The sequence below is a fragment of the Bombus vosnesenskii genome, unplaced genomic scaffold (assembly GCF_011952255.1).
Source record: "Bombus vosnesenskii isolate JDL3184/JDL3185 unplaced genomic scaffold, Bvos_JDL3184-5_v1.1 scf7180000013272, whole genome shotgun sequence".
Classification (NCBI taxonomy): Eukaryota; Metazoa; Arthropoda; class Insecta; order Hymenoptera; family Apidae; genus Bombus; species Bombus vosnesenskii.
The window spans coordinates 3,970,151-3,989,918 of NW_022882930.1; the positions used below are offsets into that span (position 1 = coordinate 3,970,151).

Genomic DNA, 19,768 nt, shown 5'->3' on the forward strand with positions numbered 1-19,768 from the left:
CGTCATCAGATGGCGTTCGTATCCTGCTTTCACGATAGATTATGCACGTACCGTCATCCTGCTGATTGTCCCGTTACAACTTTTTTGACCATATTCTATACGTTTTTGAACTGATAATGTATTAAAATACATTACATACTAATATACTGGTATCAATAACATGTTAATGAACTTGAATGTGTTAAGTGTACACTGAAGTGAAACGAAACAACATACAAGTATTCACGGTTATGTATCGTATGGAACGCGATATCAGCTGAGTTTTTTGATTCGCTTAGTTGAATACGAATGATGTTAAAAATATTTTAAGGAAGAATTTGTAAAAATGCAGTGGCCATCCTTTACCTTTATATTAACGAAACTATTTCTGGCTTATATCGTTTATTCGATTTATAATTTGTCTCTGTTGTTCGTGGCACCGGCTTGTGAAGAAGGCAAACCATGCCTGACGTCGTATTTAAGTCAAAAACAGCAACTGCAATTGCGAATTTACAGTTCCGTCGACAAATATCCTACCGAACAGCAGATCGATTTCGTATACGCTAGTGAAAATTTCAATTATACACACACAAATAGTCTGTGAGTAGATATTCTCTATTTATGCACTTGTGAGAAAATTAAAAACTGCAGAATACATGTAATATAAATACAGTAAAAGTAAATATATAAAATATTCAAAATATAACACTCGTTATAATATTTTGTGAACAAAATAAATGCTTTGGTTACATTACATTTCTTGAGATAAAAGTATGAATTTGCATAAATATCCTTTACCGTTTATTTATAAACATTAGATTTTATATGCATGCGCCTCTCTTTATATGCAAACATTATATTTTTCTTTCAGTCCATTAACTTTGAATGTTCCACGCAAAACACGAAATAATGGAACATTGTTTTTGCATATTATCGTTGCACCGATGCTTCCTTCTAGGAAGTATGCAAAAGGTATTATCAATATACAGAAGGTATGAAAGATAATATGAATTTTATTTTTATATATAAGTTTTTTATGTATATATTTAACAATGTAACTATTGTAGGATCCATATGTATCTTACATTCCTATTAAAATGACCCAATATATCATTCCTGAAGCAGAAGCTTTCAATCTATTAGGTGAGAGAAATTCAAATCCCAAGAAGAAGCAAAATTTTGTAAATCCAGTGACACATATTAAGAGTCGCGTAACATTTACAATAATGACTGATGATGTGAAGCTACCTGTGCATAATGTACCTGTGGAACTTGTGGATCACTTAAAGTATATTAGCATTATTTACATATATTTTAAGCATTGATATTATATAACGTTAGTATTTTCATTATTTAAAAAAACATTAAAATTTTCATTATTTCAGAATCATACAAGGCAGAACATTTTTACCTATAATTAACTGTGACTTTTTACAAACCAGACATCGTGATTTAGTGAAAATCGTGCCTCAGAATAATACAGTTAATATCACGTTGCAATATTCTCCAATTTCTATTGGGAAGTTAAGGTTGCTGTTGCATGTGGAAGCTAGTATGCAAAATTTAAAAACTCTTGGATTTTCTGATAAGGATGTAGATGAAGTAAAAGGAATTTTTGCAGATACCAACATATATATTCTAGGAGGAACTTTTCTTATTGCAGCCATTCATGTATGTAAACTAAAGTATAACTACGACTTAGTTTGAAATATAATTTAATACGACATTTTATATCTCTGTAGCTGCTATTTGACTTCCTTGCTTTTAAAAATGACGTGAGTTATTGGAGAAGGAAAGATAATCTTGTGGGCCTTAGTAAATGGACTGTTGTATGGCGAGGATTTAGTCAGACTGTTATTTTCCTTTACTTACTAGACGAAGGTTCGTCTCTACTTGTCCTAATACCTATTGGAATTGGATCTATTATTGAGGTAATGGTAAACTGTATACATGTAGCTGCTAGTATTTTACTCAGTATTTTAGTACATACTCTTTTTCTTTTTTATGTTTTTTTTCTCAATAGATGTGGAAATTAAAAAAAGTGTTGAGACTTAGGCTTAAAAACAATAATAACAACGATATAGCTGAAGTTAGAACAAGAGAATTCGATGCTGAAAGTATGCATTACTTAAGTTATTTATTGTATCCTCTTGTTATCGGCGGTGCAATCTATTCTTTACTTTACGAACCACACAAAAGGTATACAACTGTATGTAATTAGAAATTGATGTATGTAAATATCTATGCATATAATGTTTTGAATTTCAGTTGGTACTCGTGGAGCATAAACTCCTTAGTAAACGGTGTTTATGCATTCGGGTTTTTGTTCATGCTTCCGCAACTTTTTGTAAACTACAAACTAAAATCCGTAGCACATCTACCATGGAGAACGTTCATGTATAAAGCATTCAATACATTTATAGATGACGTCTTCGCATTTATCATTTCAACTCCAACCGCGCATAGAATAGCGTGTTTCAGAGATGACGCAGTTTTTCTCATTTATCTTTATCAACGATGGTGAGTCAGGAACTTTTATGTTTTATGTAATTGTATGTAGAGTTTACTCTGACAAATGTCATCATTTATAGGTTGTATCCGGTAGACAAATCTCGTCCAGATGTTGATGTTATTGGCAAGGAAGCTGTTAATTCTGAAAATTTAAATAAAAAGACCGACTAAGATGAATACTCAATTTCTAATATCTCTTTAAATATGTGCATCTGAAATTACTATGACATTGAATGATGTTTCACTAGTGCATACCGATATGAATGCCTAAATGGTATAGCTTTCATAATATTTTTGAAGTAACCTCTTGTTATATACGCATTTACATTGTTAAAAGACAGAACTGATATATAACGATCTTTCATTGTGATATATTAGAAAAAGATTGTTAAAGCGTGAAAATATAATGAAGAATATTTCTTTCACTTTCTATGATTTTTATATGATTTTTTACAACGAAATTTTATAAATAGTATCACGTGTATCATTTGAAGACGTTTAAATTGATTTAAATATTTTACGAATTTTTTATAATTTTAAATGATTATATAATATAACAAGATTGTAAGCAATAATATAATCTCCAGACAAAGTCTAAAACAGTGCAGATGACAATTTAGTTGATTTTAATTGATTTAATTAAATTACTTCATGAGAATTAAATTGATTTTCTTTCAAAGTATCCATAGCCAGCTATTATCATATATTTTTTAATTGCAATTATCAGACATATATTTGTATGATGTTTGATAGTATTAGATTTAAGATACTCTAAAAGATACTCTGTGTTTTTAAGTATACTGGTGTTATATAATTATTTTTCAAGGTCGTCTTTGGAATGTGTCATTCAAGCTATTCGCGGATAGCAATTTGCTGTCATTACATATACATACATATATATATGTGTGTATATATATATATACACATATATATATACACATATACTTGTGTTCAGTTACATTGCATGTTTGCAATTGATTGAAATGTTATTTATATGGTCGCAAGATAAGATTGCGTATCTGCGCGGAAAATATTTAAATTGAAAAATTTATAGACGTTTAATAATGATTGCTAAAATGTACGTTTTTACACATGCAATCAGTATTTATCTATCAAGTAATGATAAGTGATTGATAATCAATCAAGATTATAGAAATCAGCAATATCGTGAAGAGAACAATACAGATAAACTTTTTATCAAATTTCATTGCTACTACTTACTTTAACGGCGGAAGTGTATAACAAAATAACATTCTCACTAATCAGCAAACAGTCCATTAAGAAACAACTAATTCACAATGATAAGTGTCCCGTTTGTTTTTAAAATTTTACTTTCTGTCTTTTTACCATTGTGGCTATATGTTTGGATTAATAGAACAGTTAAAAAATATAATACATCATGTTTAGACTTGAAACAAAATATTCCAAGTAAGTATCTTTTATTAATTCACATAGATAAAATAGGTATGCATATACATTACTAAAAATTACTTTTAGGTATTTATTTCTTAATAAAATATTGGTGGGCAGAATATTGTATTAATAGGATAGAAAAGAAAAAAGGACATTCAGATTATGAAAAAAGTCACTTAGAAAATTCAAAAATTAAAGATAAAAATGTAAGTACTTTTTTTTTATTAAGTTAGGAAGTGTTATTAAATTTATCCAGAATGATTTTTATTTGTTTAGAGTGCCAACAGCATATTTTTTTATGGTGCAGATCAAAAAGGAAATTCTATAGTAATTAAATTTACTCGTAGAGCATTCAAAATAGCAGAAATATCATTGCAACTTGTTACATCTGATGGTCATCTATATGTCTTGCCTGGTATGAAAATGTTCATGATGTATCATGAATTTCTTTTTTCTTTATTAACTATGAGTACAAAATAATTTAAAAATTCTTTTCGCAGAATATCCTGATACAACTTTAACAAGTAGCCTAACTCAGGAATGGACAGCAGGTGGTCTAAAAATTGAATTTTTAGATTTTCAACAACGTTGCAGGATAATTTACAATGGAATGCTTAGAAACTTAACTCAGGGTGATGAATGCAATGATGATAATGTTGAACATGTTCGCTTCAATTTTATGTAATAAATAGCGTTAATTAATTAATAATTAGGTCAGTTAAGTTTTGGGAACTATATTAATAATTTCTTCAATTAGATTTATTGCGAATTCCCAACCATTAAGATGGCCAGAAGATTGGAGTTCAAAATTACATGCAGAAGCATTAGCTTGTGAACCTTGGAAGAATCCTGACTGGATAAATAAAATGTATTCAATAGCTATAAAAATGCTATTGTACGTTATTGTTCTATTCACTTAAATAATCCACCTCTGATTTTTACAGAAAGTTACTTGAGTATACAGGTTTTGATCAATGGGGATCTATGCTAGGTCAAATAACATATAAAGATGGATCTGTCTCTTCACTGTATTTGCGCGGACTTCGTCAATATCGTTGGGGGAAGCATGAATCTTATGAATTTTATGAATCAGTTACTTTATTTGGAGTAATGTTATATGGCGCTATGTATTACCTTAATATGAGTAGTACAAGATGTAGTTTTCCACAGTAAGTTGAATAACATATTATGATTAAAATTGCTATATTGAATGAAAATTCTTAATTTCAGAATACAGTTTGGTCAATATAGAACTAATAATGAAAGTATAGCAGAGATTAGCAAGATAGGACTCAAATTATCCGATTTTAAACAAAGAAAGCTTAATAATAATTTGGAATATAAAACATGGTTCATAGGTAAATTGAAATTGATTGAATATATTTCTTATAAAACTTGTAGATAATTGTTGTACATTTAATTTCAGCTGAAAATAAAAAGTACGATATTATCATAAAACCTAATAAGGCAATAACTCTATATTACGGTCAACCATGGGATTCGCTAAACAAAATTTTTACTGTGAAGTTAGAAATGAATGGAAAATCAGGTGTTGGATTAATGCAATTATGGTCTCTCTACAATGGATCATATAAAGCAAAAGTGCATCCACCTTTACAACTGTTAAAACAACCTAGTATTTCTGTGCAAAGAAACGATTATGTTGTATATTTTAATGATGGAAAATGCCAAAATGAAAATATTGTCGGTGGAAAAGGATTTTCTCTGGCAATGTTAACTTCTGTTATAGATACGGATGTGAGTCGTGATACAGATTTTATTCTTTTATTCTAAGCTCTTAAATTATTCTAACATGCTGCAACTTTTATAGTTTGTTGTGCCAAAAGGATTTTGTGTGACTGTTTTTGCCCTTGAATTGCAATTACATAGACATAAAGAATTGCAAGAAATAATTAATGATATCGAGAATGTTAGTGTTGGGAAAAAAGATGGTGATCTTCAAAAATATTGTGATGAGTAAATTACCTTGCTTAATGCTATTATAGAATATTGAATATTTTGTTACTAAATAAATAATATTTATTATTTTTTATTTTTAGAGCTATGCGTATCATCGAATCGACTCCTATTATTGACGAAGTAAAAGATGCAATTTTAAAAGCAATAGAGAACATAGAGTCAGAAAACAATGATGATAAACCATATAGGTATGCGATAAGATCTAGTGCTGTAGGTGAAGATAGCGAAGAAACTTCGGCTGCTGGCCAAAATTCAACTTATTTAAGTATCCAAGGTGAAGATAATATCATCAAGAGCGTAGCTAAGTGTTGGGCGAGTTTGTTTTCGTATCAAAGTGTCAAATACAGGTAACATGATAATATAATTAGCTTTCATAATATTTTTAATACTTACGTATTAAATAACTTATATATTAGAAAACAACATGGGATGTTTGTAAAGACATCTATGGGCGTATGTGTACAAAAGATGGTAAATGCTAGTGCTGCAGGTGTTATGTTCACCAGACATCCGACTACTGGAGACCCGTCAAATATTCTTATTACAGCTAATTATGGATTGGGAGAGGTAAGATTAAAGTAACAATTACAATATAAATCATAAAAATAATATATAAAAAAAACAACTAATGGACTTTCTATCTTCTTAGTCTGTTGTTTCAGCAACAGTTGAACCAGATACAATAATTGTTCATAAAAGTTGGAATAATGAATTAACTGTAACAAGTTCAGTAGCAGGGAATAAACATCAAAAGATGCTAGCAAGTGAAAATGGAGTTATTACAATTGAACTTAATGACCAAGAAAATAAAACAATTTGTTTGTCAGAAAAAATTGCTCTACGATTAGCTACTATAGGGGTAGATTTGGAAATGTTATTTGGTAGTGCCAGAGATATAGAATGGGCAGTAGTCAATGAAAATATTTATTTACTTCAAGCTCGACCTATCACTACTTTATATACATGGACAGATTTTGAGTTAATGCACGAATTGGATTCATGCGTCCCAAGCGATATTGACAGACTTACATTTGCTAATGTAGGCGAAGTATTTCCATATCCAATATCACCTTTATCAATTTCTGTTATTAACAGAGCATTTAATTCGTCAATAGCTGCCGCATTTCAATCTTCAGATCGTATTTTCTTTCATATCGTTACTATGAAATGCTGCATAAATTATTATAATGTAAGTAGTATTATGAATTTAATAAAAAAACATACATCTAAAAGACGTTCATTATTATCGCAGATGTTTTTACGAAATCCTAGTAAAACTATAACACTTTTGAACAAAGTCACAGATATAGCTATTTGCGGAGCTGTTTTAATCACACCAGAAACGTTGAAAGTTGCTTGTGATAGAAACGGCATATCTAGTCACCTAGATCGAATTTTGATCCTATGTGACATGGTAAAGGATGCAATAAAAAATAGCGCAAAAGAAAAAACTGCACAAAAGATTCGTCAAAATTTAAATTTAAATGCAGAAGATTTTCATACCGCTTATAGTTTATATAATGAAATTAATCAACATAAAGATGAATTTTTAATGGTGGGTATATTCAGATATTTGAAAATTTTCAGTGGATTATGTAATTTCACAAAACTTTTAGGCAGCAGAATGTCATATGCATACATCAAGAGTTAGTGTTATTTATCAAATTTTTGCAATGGGTTTACTAACAAGTGGCTACAAGGACCTCGTGCAAGAGCACTTTTCAGATATCTCAATTTTGTTAGGTTCTTGTAGCGATATTGTTAGTGGTGAAGTGGTAACAGGACTTAATAAAATAGTGCATTATATTAAGATGAATGAAAAAGGCGAAGAATTTAAAAAAGTTGATCCTAGTAAGGGTATCGATTGGTTAAAAATTAATTGCCCACAAGCTGCAAAGGAATTGGATAATTTTCTTAAAGAGCATGGATATAGATGCATTCAAGAAATGGATTTTATATCAGAACCATGGTCTCTTAGACCTCAAGATCTTATTAGTACACTTCAGGTAAGCTGAATCATTGGAATATCCGTCATTATTGGAATATGCAATATCATTGGAATATATAACGAATATATTATAAAAAAAATTAATTATTTTGCTAGATCATGATGGCGGCTGTAAAACAGAACAGTTCAAGCAAATCACTTAATCCAGAGGAGACAGTAGCTCAATTGAAGTCACCAAAGTCGAAACGTATTAAATGGATTTTGGAAAAACTTGTACCCCTATGTAGACAAGCTGTCGTTCGTCGAGAAATGACGAAATCAATATTTGTATATGTTATACATATATTTAGGCTAGCTTATAGAAGACTAGGAAAATTGATGGTTTTGGAAGGATATCTACCTAGCGAAGACTTAATATTCTTTTTAACGAACGAAGAAATAGGGAAATTATTAAGTCATCACGATACAGCATTAGTACAAAAGTAATAAAATCATTAAATAAAATTTTCTTTTTCTTTTGAATTATTACATTGATATACTTTTACAATTTTTTAGAGCTTCACGTAGGAAAAGAATGTTTCCTCAGTTAAAAAAAATGGAATATCCAGAAGTTAATACTGGAATGCCAATTCCTATGAAGGTACATTGATATATTATTTTTTGTATGAATACTATTTATATATAAAAATTGTAAAATTGTTTCTATATTGCAGAGTAATGTAGATATAGTAGTAGATGAAAAATCTGAAAAAATTCAAGGAATGTCGGTATGCGGAGGCTCTGTTCTTAACAGAGCATGTGTAATCACGGATCTATCAGAGGCACATACGATACAACAGGGTGATATTTTAATTACTCATGCTACCGATATTGCTTGGAGCCCATACTTCCCATTATTGAGCGGTATAGTTACAGAATTAGGAGGACTTATAAGTCATGGAGCTGTAGTAGCTAGAGAATACGGCCTTCCATGCATAGTTGGAGCTAAGAAAGCTACACAAATATTTCAAACAGGTAACATATTGTTGTTTCTAAAGAGAATTAAAAACAAACGCTAAAATATAAATAAATTTGTAGGAGACACTGTGTTATTAACCGCGGATACTGGTGTTTTGCAGTTGGTGAAGAAACATGATTAAAAAGGTTACAATTTTTATTTTCTCTTGCATCATATGTATTTATATAATTTAACAATTCAAGGTGAAATTTGTTTCATTTATTCACATTAATAGCGATGAATGTGCAAACTGCAATAAAGGAATCTATTGTAATAATATTTAAAAAGATGACAATAACGATTACAATAAATACTTACTTAGATTCTTAAGTTATTATTAAAGCTATACAGTAGTGACGCGATTAGGATCGGCAATCAATGTAGGAGTATTATTGGTTGCATCATTGGCAAGACATGATAGTTGCAAATGCATAGACGTTTTTACTTTTACGAACAACATGTCGATTCGCGCATAGTCGTCTTTGTGAACTGGTTTCGGTATTGCAACTAGTGCTTCTTCAAAGAAATCTCTACAAATCAAAAATTAAAATATTAGTATCTCCTTTATTTGTGTAACTAAAAAAAGGAAATACCAAATAGATTATTACTTTGCTCTCGGTGTACTGTAAGACTGTAAGGCACTCCGCAGGAGCGTAATATCTGTACGTGCTTGCACAATTCCGGCCGGTCCGAATTGAGTAACACATGACATGAGTCTTGCAAGTTCTTCCGCTACTGTCTCAACTATGTGAGAGAGTACTCGATATAGTAAAGCTGGTGCGACACGACGCACCTATAAAAAAAAACAAATTGCAATCACAAAAATTGCATTAAACGATTAAAAATTGCTTACGAATGTAAAACGATAGATACCTCTGCGTGAACTGCAATTAAATTTGCTAGGATTTCTTGCGCATACGGTCTCACGTGAGTAGGTTCAGTCTCAAAATCCCATTCTAGTCCACCCAGATACATACTTGGTTCAATTGTGCCAACTAATGGGTCACAACGGCGTTCCAAATATGCATCCAGTACAGCCGCGTCCAGTGTACCCAGTTGCGTCCAATCGGAACCCCATCCATCCGCATCTGACAAACTTGGATAACCCTGATCCTTCAATGCGTCTCGAATTCTTGGTAGGATGGTGTTCAGTGTATAACGAATATTACTTAATGAGATTAAGAGGTATTGTTCCCACGTCTGATAAAAAATTCAGAAGTAATGCTAAAATATAGCACTGACTTCAAAAGATGCTACAAATTTTTGTACTTTTTTCTAACGACAATTAATATATAGACTATCTTTCCTGAAATAAATGGTCTTCTCTATAAACATACCACGCTGCAAGTATGCTGTAAAACTTACTGGGCCTTGATGCTTGTTATTCTTGCTCTTATAGCCAGAAGGAGAACCAACTAATTGAGATACAGACGATTCGTCAACATCTAGAGCTGCCTCGCAGCCACTGAATGCCAATCGCTGTAGGCAATATCGTGTGAACGTTGTAAACAGTGCCTGGATAGAATGATAGTATAGAAGATGATGAGCAGAATTAGCAAATAAAGGTTCTTCTCGAGGGCCACAAGCAACTACTGTATCGCGCGCCCGCTTTGCGACTTCTATAACCATTTCTTCAAACAGATATGGCTATAAAGACAAAAATGAAAAAAATTCAACAAAACAATATATGTACATATAGTATTTTTATAAACAAGATCCAATTGTTACCACTTTCGTAACGCCACCGTCTTCATTTAAATATTCAATTTGCCACGTTTCTTCTTTGTATAATGTTGCTATGTTTCCTTTCGTTTGTTTAAATAGAGTATGAAAACACTCCAGCCTAATTTGAAAAATTTGAATTCATTATATGACAAAGCTAAAAAATATTAACAAAATAGTAACAATATTTTATACCTCAAGTTAAGTATAAATTTTCCGAAAATATCTAATGCTTCATTTGGTAAATCCAAATGAATCAATGAAGCGTACATTTGTCTAATCCTACGCAAGATATGTAAAAGCCATACAGCATCCAAATCATCGCCACATGTATCTTTCAAACCTTCCATCGCATGCTCCATGCTTGACAGTACTAGGTTCTGTGTCGAAATAATTAATTTTTTGTGACAGAGTTGAATTTTTTTACGATGTTCACTTGATAAATAATTTAATGTACCTTGAAAGGTGTCTGTTTTTCTGCATCCACTGCAACATGTAACTGTCCTGTAAAGTAGCTCTGACCCAATCTCCATAAGTCTGGTAGTTGTTCGACAATTATATCACAAATTGTTTCAATACATGATATTTCTGGGGGAATATTAGTCCCATCATTTTTATTCGATTTTGATTGTTTACTGTTCTGTATTGACTTTGCTTTGTTCCAATCCTCTCCATTTGAATTATCCACTTCCAAATGTTCTTGTATACAATTGGTAATACTTTTTTTCAAGTAATTCGAATGTGAAACTGGAAAAGGTAATTATTAGCTTTAGCAAACATGTAATATACAATATTATAGACAAATACCTATAGCGTCCCAAGCTGGATCTCCTTCAGCTTCCAAATTAACAAGATTTCTAATTATTTTCTTATGTTCCTCCAGACTGAAGGGCATTTCTTCAAGTTTATTTCTTAAATGTGCTTTTAACATGACAATTCTGTTATCGATTTCATTCAGCACTTTCTTAAAAACTTCGACTTCTGTATTTTTAAATAAATTTTTTACTCTCGTGTAATCGTTAATTACAAGATCATAATTGCCCCGTTTTATGTTCTTTTCTATATTAATTGGCATACAAAAAAGAAACTTATATCTCTGCATTACAGACAATGCATTTCTCGTTGCATCTGCTCTGTCTCTTCTTGCTAGCACATCGTCAAATAATTTATTAGCCTCTGACATGGACTGTTTAATAGCTTTTTCTAACTTTTCAGTGGGATCACTGCCATATGTTTTTATATCTGTTTCAAATTGTTCTTTTAATAATGTTATTGTATCTAATTGTTCCATTACAGACCCTACATTAGCCTATAAAAATATGAACGAGATACTAAGTAAGGATATAAATATTAACTTGTCTCCTTAATTTAACAATCACCTTTAAAAATGATAGTTGACCCTCTTTTTGGGAGTTCACTTTTCTTTTGAGAAAAGCCAATCCAGCCCTTAAATCTTCAAAAGTAGTAGCATGGTGATGTTGCAATAAGAACCAACCAGGGTGAAATTTTTCACTAGTAAGATCTCCACTACCTTCCCCAAAAAGTTCCATTAATTCATCTTCAGGGAACTTCTTACTACAAAGTGATACATTAAAGAATTTCTGTTAACTCAAAGATGTTAGATAAACATACTCATTGCCTTCTACGCTTAAACCTAAAGGGTCTTCTTGTTGATAATTCGTTGGAGAGAGTGTTCTTCTCCCCCAGACAAAACTCTGCATCGGAGCTTCCTCCACCCATACTGCGGATTCTTTCATAGGACCTATCGTTTCATGATAACCACGGAATTGTACGGTTGATGTTCCTGGTCCTCCACTGCGTGTAGTTACTATAATATCACCCCGACCTTTACAAGGTCCTGATCTGGCAATGATCTTATTTGAAGATTTCCATTCTGCTGATAAGAAGCAATCACATCCGCATATTGTTAGACCTAAATACATTAAAATTTCCATTGATGAAAAATTTTCTTTACCATTAACAATATAAGTGAGTAACTTAAAAAGTGAAATTAACCTATGAGATCTTGAGCTTTGTTACCCAGAAATTCACCGCGAACAATCACGCGGGTACCTGGAGGTCCTTCCTTAGGAGATATTCCCGTTACCACTGGCGGTGGACCCATCTCATTAATTTAATATTTTAATCCAAAATTTTACTATCTTCGAGTAAACAAATATTGATTACACATAATTCTAATTTTAATAATCAAACAGGTTTGAAATCCTGCCTTCAGTCTGATAGACAACGATTACCATTTTTTTATAAACTTTTCTCAAATCTTATCTTCTATACTAATTCATGAAGAGACAAGTAAGTTAGAGGGAAGAAAAATCACTGTCAAAGCGAATGACGGCCGATAACCCAGTGACAAACGTGATTGTCGATGCGATAGAGTGGAAGGTAGACAAATTTTATAAAACACATCGAAACTGAATACATATTCATGATAAAGTCATTATACCACAACGATATTGAAAATGATTTAAAACAATTTTGAATTAACTTTATCGATAAAAGATATTCATTTCCATGTAAATTACGGCCGTGCTACGCCTTTTGATTAGTTATCTATAGCTGTCGATAGGCATCTACATCATCACTAGAGCTGTAATTACATTATACATATCTATAGATTTTTATATTTAATTCTATTAGGACAGTATACGACTTTGGAATTTGTGTCTATATTTTAAATAAAATTAATAGAAAATTATTACGTAAGCTCAAAAATATTATAAGCAACTAATAATTTCTAGAGATCATAATTAAAATATAGTAATCAGAACGTAATGTAATAATGCACAATATTTGAGGAAACACGTTTATTTTTTATTAAAATTCGTATAGTCGTACATAACAATGTAGGTCTAAAATGTACATACACATATATATATATAATAAATCATAATAAACAAAGGGTTTTGCGCATGCTTGTCCGAAAGGATAGAATATATATAGAAAGGTGTAAGCGTCATCAATATCCGTATCGATAACCCGAGGTTGACTGAAAGTAGACAGGCATCGTTCAATGAAAATTCTTCTTTATTCGTAATCGATTGCTGCGCCATCTCCGGTATACGAGGAAGCAATGCTAGTTTTAGTTAGTGCGCATTAGTGTGTCTGTCGATCACAGAGTATAAGTTGAGTTTACCTGCCAAACGTGTATCTATGATTGCTCAAGTTTGTATACTCGTGCCATTCTCGGTGTTGTATTTCGACAATTTTCCTGGAATATTCCGGCTAGACAGGGACACCGAGTATCCGCATAGTGTGTGCAAGTGCGCATTAAAGGAGTTATGGGAGACGCAGCGATGAACGTCGCAGCGTCCGGTGGCGGCGGTCAGCGTGTCGTTAAGGAAGGCTGGCTGCAAAAACGCGGTACTACAGAGCAGTTTCATAATATTTATGTTTACTTCTTTCCTTCATTTCGATCGGGCCGAGTCCAAATTGAAATAACCTCTTCTCATTTTCTCAAATCTTCTCCTCTTTTATCGTATCCCTCCTTTTAATAATTAAACGTCAAGATTAAAAGTAATTTTTTCATGAGAATTTTAGAAAGCAGAATTACTATAATATTAAAGTATTAGACTGTTCGTTTGAACTTTGGTCATTATCTTGAACTAAATAGATATTACTTACATATTTTGTAAAGCATAAATAAAATGCTTGATATTTATAGAGGTGATAAATTAAAGATGATTTTTTATTTGTTATGTGTAGGAGAGCATATAAAGAATTGGAGGTCAAGGTATTTTGTTTTGCGGGACGATGGTACTTTAGTTGGATTCAAAGCTAAGCCTGATCAACAAATGGCAGCTGCGGCACAGCCACTGAACAATTTTACTGTTCGTGGTTGTCAAATCATGTCTGTAGATAGACCTAAGCCTTATACTTTTGTCATAAGAGGTTTGCAATGGGCTGCCGTAATTGAAAGGACGTTTCATGTAGAAACAGAACAAGAAAGAGAAGATTGGGTTGCAGCGATAAGGTTTTGAATTAGACAGAATAACATACTTTGCGAGCCTATAGATTTCTGAAAATATATAAATATTTCTGTCATCTTTTATTTTCTTTTATAGATATGTAGCTGCAAGGTTAGCAAGCGAGAAACAAAGTCAACAACAGCCTACGCAGATGCAACATTCATCCTCGTCTGAAGATGTTGATATGGAATCTTCGGGAGGTGGTAGGTCAGACTCGTGTGGATCTGTCGGAGTAGTGTCTTCGGATGTAGACGGTGGCAGTATTGATGAACTATCTGCAAAATTTAGTGTTCAAGGAACATCGAATAGTAAAAGTACAGGGAAAAAGAAAGTAGTATGTATATAATTGGCGTTGTTCTCTACACATATCATTCTAAATCTAGATATTTTGCATTTAATAATACATTTTCTGATCTTCCATTTCAGACTCTTGAAAATTTCGAATTTTTGAAAGTTCTGGGAAAGGGCACATTTGGGAAAGTAATCCTCTGCAGAGAAAAGGCAACAGGCCATTTATATGCTATTAAAATATTACGAAAAGAAGTTATTATTCGTAAAGACGAAGTCGCGCATACACTTACTGAAAATAGAGTACTGCGAACTACGAATCATCCGTTCCTAATTGTATGTAGTTTATATATTGTTATATCGTCCTTGCGCATATAAGGATAATTAATGTTTTTTTAATTTGCAGTCTCTAAAGTATAGCTTTCAAACAGCGGACAGGCTGTGCTTTGTAATGGAATATGTAAATGGGGGAGAGTTGTTCTTTCATTTAAGACGTTCTCGTGTGTTTGGCGAGGATCGTACTCGGTTTTACGGTGCTGAAATAATTTCAGCATTAGGTTACCTTCATTCGCAGGGTATCATTTATCGTGATCTCAAATTGGAGAATCTTCTCTTAGACAAGGATGGACATATTAAAATAGCTGACTTTGGATTATGTAAAGAAGATATAACGTACGGTAAATAGCTTGTGCATACTCAAATATGAATTTGTGGATTTGAGAATGGTAAAAAATACCGATAACATTTCAAATATTCAGGGAGAACGACGAAAACATTCTGTGGAACTCCTGAATATCTTGCACCAGAAGTGTTAGAAGACAACGATTACGGACGAGCCGTAGATTGGTGGGGAGTCGGTGTTGTTATGTATGAAATGATTTGTGGTCGATTACCTTTTTATAATAAGGACCATGAGAAGCTTTTCACGCTTATTGTAATGGAAGAAGTAAGATTTCCTAGAACGATTAGTAATGAAGCAAAAGACATGCTTGGTGGTAAGTGGGTGATAAATTGAATTGGAAACTCTAAATCTCGGGCGAAAATTCATCTTGTGAAATTGATGGATTTTGTTAAGTTTTTAATTTGTTTTCAGGATTACTTATAAAAGATCCGAGTAAAAGATTAGGTGGTGGACCTAACGATGCGAAGGAAATTATGGATCATGCATTTTTTTCGTCAATTGATTGGTCGGATCTTGTACAGAAAAAAATTCCTCCTCCTTTTAAACCTCAAGTAACGTCTGACACAGACACCCGATATTTTGATAGTGAATTTACGGGTGAAAGCGTCGAACTTACGCCGCCTGATCAAGGATTTTTAGGTAGTGGAGGTGGTTTGAATTCGATAGCCGAAGAACAAGAGCATTTCCCCCAATTTTCCTATCAGGAAAGTCACTCAGCAGCAACATCTTCCATTGTTTCCATTAATCACTGACAGTATCAAGCTTTTCCTTTGTTTACATATTGAGATGTATGGCTACATGCATGAGAAAGTCATTCGATTACGACGAATATTTGCAGTTTGTCTACCAATTTGGAAGAATTTTTTTAACGCAGATAAATCGAAATATCAGTTATTTTCGCTAATTTATGATGCTTTTTTATGCATCTTTATAAGGTTTTAACACATATCTCCAATGGCAGATTCGTGTGTATGCGTGTAAGTATATACGCATACATACACATACTCATTGAAATTGTACATGAAAAAGTTATGTACTATAGGATCCAATTAAATTAATATTTATACCTGCTGAGTAGGTTCGCGGTGATATAACGGGGATTGAATGTTTTGTTAAACCGAAGGCAGAATAAGAAAGATAAGAAGCTTATCCTGTAAACTGTGTTACGTTATAAAGAGTGGCATGCTTCTTCTATATGGAAGAACGATATTTGATAATCGTAGCTACAGTTTCTTTTTTTAATGAAGATGGTGTTCAATATTTTCTGGCTTCGTTGTCAATTCTATCGCAATAATTTATAGAAGAGCAGTTCCTGGTTATTTTTTTAAATTCATTAGTCAAATATTATAGCAGAAGCCAAAATAGTAAATTACACTTGGCAAAGAGCCAGTCAACGGGCAAGTGGATTTTCCATTTTAAAAGTAGCAGCATAGAAACATTAATAGCTTTAATTGAATTAGTATATAAATCTGAAATCAATTTCTAACATCAAAAGAAAGCGTTTCTTTGTTATACTACTACTACTACTACTGAATTTGGAAGTGTTCTTTTTTTCTTAGTACGAATTACGCTATTCATCATGTATCATTGACAAATATTGATTTACTGTGAGAATCAGATGGAAATATGAAATGCTACCCTAATATTATATTATTAATATTATATGCTACAATGATTATATATATACATATATTTATATTTTAACAATTAAAGGATTATATTGTATGTACGCATTATTAATAATTTCCATCTCATTTGTAATTAGCAAATTTTTGTAGTTTATCCGTTTTTACGCAAGAAGGAATGGGAGAAATTTTTTACAATAGAATTAAAAATCAATTGTTTGAAGTTGGTAGATACGCAGTTTTGCTATTTACCACAAAAGAGCATGATACATTGTCGAAAAAGATAAACGATAAAAGTTATGTCTGTATATCGTTTTAATTACTTTGTCCTAAATTATATCTTATGTTCCATGTTTTATATTTTATTTGCAAGAAGATCCACATTGTACGATGGTAAGACATTATCCTTTATGAGCCAAACATGATCCAAAACTGCTCCTTCTTTGTCATCGGATACCTATTACCCATATATATCGTTAAATGAATAGTAACAAATATTCGTTTCCCATTTGTTTTTCCCATAGTATATAATACCTGTTCGAGATAAAGATGAGTCTGATTATATGCTTTCATCCTGGTATATCCATAATCAGAACTACGGTACGCAGACCATTCTGGTTTATGCGGAATGAACTTTTCGCGACCTTCTTTACATCCTGCTGATCCAGTTACTACATGCACAGGTGCCTTGTAGTTTTTGTACGGATTTTCATAACTACCATTTTGTACCTAAATATTATTTCACTTTACTTATTTTGAACGAATTTAAGACGATATTTTCATGATGATAGATTACCTTAAAATTGTATATGGGCCACAAACGTTCATAACTATGTTCATGAGCCCATAATAATAAATCTACTTTGTACTTAAAGAAAAGATCCTCGAGACCAAACCAATTTATAATTGGCAATCCAACTCTTATTAAACTTTGATGATTGGTGCAGTCATCGGCATTAGCATTGCTGCAATACATTGGTCTGTGACCAAATACAACTATCCATGGTCTTTGTGCCCTATAAAATATTGTTATTAATTTTTGTTGTATTCTGATAGAAAAACATACAAACTTACCTATTCTTTGGCATGTTTGCTTCTGTTAAATCTTTTTCTAACCAGTTATACTGTTTAACAAGTTGCTTTATACCATAATTCATAAAGTAATAAGCTTCTGTTTCAATTCCTATGAAGTGAACTGGTCCTACATTAAAGCTATACCATAAACCTTCAGAATTACCAGGCATTGTAAAACGTGACCTAATAGTATATTTATTTATTTTAACAATGAAGAAATTATAAATGAATAAATTGATAATCTTAAGCATAAAATATATCCTGACCTGTAATTACTGAAGTTATATTTCTCTTCATGATTACCAGGTACTGTCATATATGGTAAATATGCAGCCACTTCTTGTATTTGTTTCATAAATTCATCTCCAACACGTGCATTATCTGTATTCATGTCATATGCAAAATCTCCAATATGAATTGCTGCATCATATAGTCCACGTTGTGCTTCTTCTTGCAATCTAGGTAAACTTTGAGCATTTTCATTACCCATATCGCCAAAAATAACAATGTGAGGTGACCATTTTGCTGATACCTCGGGAGCAGTTTTTAGATAAAATATATTGGACCATCCATATTTGCTACCACAGTGATAAACTATTTGAAAAATTTATATACATATGTATATAGCTGATTTAAGATCCAATAAATAAATAGAAAGTTAGTTTACTTACGGTAATTAGAATTAGGTTCTAAATTTTTTAACCATACTCTATGAATATATTGTTTTTGTTTTTCATTTCCACCATCAATAAATAAAGTAGAATTTCCTTGCGCTGTAAGGATTAATCCCCCTATTCCATATTCAACGATTGATTCATGAGTATTGTTTCTTGTGGTCCATGTTACGACAATGTCATGAATAGTATCTAGAAATTATAAGATATTTGTTAATAATTAATTATAGAAGTCCTTTAAGGAAGTTGTGTAGTAAGAATATAAGTAATTTGGAATACGTTTTACCTCCATAGGATAAATGTACAGCTTCAGGTTGATAGTAAATAACATTGCCTATTGCGACAGAAAACAAAGATAAAACAACCAACCCAATTGTCAAATTCATTTCTCATTAATTCACCAAGGATTGAAGTCACGTTGATGTATATCAGTCACGATGATATTCGATCAATTTATTTCTTCACTTATGAATATGTGAAAATGCTGACGTTTGTGGAAACTTTAAAATTCAGACAATAAGGTCTTGAGCTGTGTTCAATCGAATACAAAGAAATACTGCATTTATAGGCTGTGTAACATTCAGTTAGACTCCAATCGCCTAAGATCGTGTATCAGCAATGAGTCAGGCATTATCAACGAAACTCCTATCAGCTGTTTAGTTTCTATCAACACTCTAAATTATAGAATGTTAAACATACTCCTAATTGGAAGGTTTTATTGAATTCCAGCATTATTTCAGTCGAAAACAAGATTCAAATTAACACACTGACAAATTACCTGAAATGTTCAAGATCAGAACTCACGTGATAGCGCCATCTCGGCTATAAGTATGACTCTAATGTATTATTATCCATATTGCACAATGCACTTACGTCGAAGTATCCAAAT

General features: G+C 32.0%; 5 protein-coding genes across 7 annotated transcripts; 3 read left to right on the forward strand and 2 right to left on the reverse strand.

Annotated features, from left to right (window-relative positions):
* Positions 1-13: 13 nt before the first annotated feature.
* Positions 14-3,100, forward strand: LOC117231532 (cleft lip and palate transmembrane protein 1-like protein). The gene is made up of 8 exons (XM_033490061.1): positions 14-579; positions 851-971; positions 1,047-1,267; positions 1,365-1,650; positions 1,722-1,910; positions 2,003-2,178; positions 2,248-2,499; positions 2,571-3,100. Exons 1-8 carry the CDS (start codon positions 326-328, stop codon positions 2,659-2,661), a joined length of 1,590 nt encoding a protein of 529 aa, XP_033345952.1. The 5' UTR covers positions 14-325; the 3' UTR covers positions 2,662-3,100.
* On the reverse strand, positions 2,313-13,145 carry LOC117231530 (exocyst complex component 2). 2 transcript variants are annotated; one of them, XM_033490059.1, is made up of 12 exons: positions 12,567-13,145; positions 12,183-12,483; positions 11,930-12,125; positions 11,358-11,859; positions 11,008-11,297; positions 10,746-10,930; positions 10,557-10,671; positions 10,194-10,475; positions 9,702-10,028; positions 9,437-9,621; positions 9,147-9,358; positions 2,313-2,632 (listed from the first exon to the last, which is right to left on the reverse strand). In XM_033490059.1, exons 1-11 carry the CDS (start codon positions 12,673-12,675, stop codon positions 9,172-9,174), a joined length of 2,679 nt encoding a protein of 892 aa, XP_033345950.1. In that variant the 5' UTR covers positions 12,676-13,145; the 3' UTR covers positions 2,313-2,632; positions 9,147-9,171. The 2 variants fall into 2 exon arrangements, with proteins under 2 accessions (XP_033345950.1, XP_033345949.1); XM_033490058.1 differs by lacking the exon at positions 2,313-2,632 and adding an exon at positions 8,970-9,078 and having other exon boundaries at positions 12,567-13,144.
* On the forward strand, positions 3,426-9,145 carry LOC117231529 (prodigiosin synthesizing transferase PigC-like). Of its 2 annotated transcripts, XM_033490056.1 has the most exons (18): positions 3,426-3,918; positions 3,988-4,109; positions 4,180-4,318; positions 4,404-4,584; positions 4,661-4,771; positions 4,848-5,072; positions 5,134-5,261; positions 5,330-5,661; positions 5,735-5,880; positions 5,964-6,230; positions 6,300-6,450; positions 6,533-7,072; positions 7,136-7,438; positions 7,500-7,889; positions 7,988-8,313; positions 8,387-8,471; positions 8,545-8,845; positions 8,909-9,145. In XM_033490056.1, exons 1-18 carry the CDS (start codon positions 3,789-3,791, stop codon positions 8,968-8,970), a joined length of 3,939 nt encoding a protein of 1,312 aa, XP_033345947.1. In that variant the 5' UTR covers positions 3,426-3,788; the 3' UTR covers positions 8,971-9,145. The 2 variants fall into 2 exon arrangements, with proteins under 2 accessions (XP_033345947.1, XP_033345948.1); XM_033490057.1 differs by lacking the exons at positions 3,426-3,918; positions 3,988-4,109; positions 4,180-4,318 and having other exon boundaries at positions 4,409-4,567.
* Positions 13,146-13,849: 704 nt separating the features above from the next.
* On the forward strand, positions 13,850-17,439 carry LOC117231531 (RAC serine/threonine-protein kinase). Its single transcript, XM_033490060.1, has 7 exons — positions 13,850-13,931; positions 14,274-14,541; positions 14,633-14,870; positions 14,963-15,160; positions 15,231-15,501; positions 15,583-15,819; positions 15,918-17,439. Exons 1-7 carry the CDS (start codon positions 13,850-13,852, stop codon positions 16,256-16,258), a joined length of 1,635 nt encoding a protein of 544 aa, XP_033345951.1. The 3' UTR covers positions 16,259-17,439.
* LOC117231534 (acid phosphatase type 7) lies at positions 17,353-19,708 on the reverse strand. The gene is made up of 7 exons (XM_033490065.1): positions 19,166-19,708; positions 18,877-19,071; positions 18,472-18,799; positions 18,206-18,388; positions 17,928-18,147; positions 17,666-17,860; positions 17,353-17,588 (listed from the first exon to the last, which is right to left on the reverse strand). Exons 1-7 carry the CDS (start codon positions 19,263-19,265, stop codon positions 17,487-17,489), a joined length of 1,323 nt encoding a protein of 440 aa, XP_033345956.1. The 5' UTR covers positions 19,266-19,708; the 3' UTR covers positions 17,353-17,486.
* Between the last annotated feature and the right edge of the window lie 60 nt (positions 19,709-19,768).

Coding starts and splice junctions, on each gene's coding strand:
- LOC117231532 (XM_033490061.1), top strand. CDS start 326: ATGCAGTGGCCATCCTTTACCTTTATATTAACGAAACTATTTCTGGCT. Junction 1,268..1,364: donor GAACTTGTGGATCACTTAAA/GTATATTAGCAT, acceptor TCATTATTTCAG/AATCATACAAGGCAGAACAT. Junction 1,651..1,721: donor TTCTTATTGCAGCCATTCAT/GTATGTAAACTA, acceptor ATATCTCTGTAG/CTGCTATTTGACTTCCTTGC.
- LOC117231529 (XM_033490056.1), top strand. CDS start 3,789: ATGATAAGTGTCCCGTTTGTTTTTAAAATTTTACTTTCTGTCTTTTTA. Junction 6,451..6,532: donor CTAATTATGGATTGGGAGAG/GTAAGATTAAAG, acceptor CTATCTTCTTAG/TCTGTTGTTTCAGCAACAGT. Junction 7,073..7,135: donor GCTGCATAAATTATTATAAT/GTAAGTAGTATT, acceptor TTATTATCGCAG/ATGTTTTTACGAAATCCTAG.
- LOC117231530 (XM_033490059.1), bottom strand. CDS start 12,675: ATGGGTCCACCGCCAGTGGTAACGGGAATATCTCCTAAGGAAGGACCT. Junction 12,484..12,566: donor CAAAGCTCAAGATCTCATAG/GTTAATTTCACT, acceptor TAATGTATTTAG/GTCTAACAATATGCGGATGT. Junction 12,126..12,182: donor TTAAGCGTAGAAGGCAATGA/GTATGTTTATCT, acceptor ATCACTTTGTAG/TAAGAAGTTCCCTGAAGATG.
- LOC117231531 (XM_033490060.1), top strand. CDS start 13,850: ATGGGAGACGCAGCGATGAACGTCGCAGCGTCCGGTGGCGGCGGTCAG. Junction 14,542..14,632: donor GATTGGGTTGCAGCGATAAG/GTTTTGAATTAG, acceptor TTTCTTTTATAG/ATATGTAGCTGCAAGGTTAG. Junction 15,161..15,230: donor CGAATCATCCGTTCCTAATT/GTATGTAGTTTA, acceptor TTTAATTTGCAG/TCTCTAAAGTATAGCTTTCA.
- LOC117231534 (XM_033490065.1), bottom strand. CDS start 19,265: ATGAATTTGACAATTGGGTTGGTTGTTTTATCTTTGTTTTCTGTCGCA. Junction 18,389..18,471: donor TATAACTTCAGTAATTACAG/GTCAGGATATAT, acceptor ATATACTATTAG/GTCACGTTTTACAATGCCTG. Junction 18,148..18,205: donor GCAAACATGCCAAAGAATAG/GTAAGTTTGTAT, acceptor AATATTTTATAG/GGCACAAAGACCATGGATAG.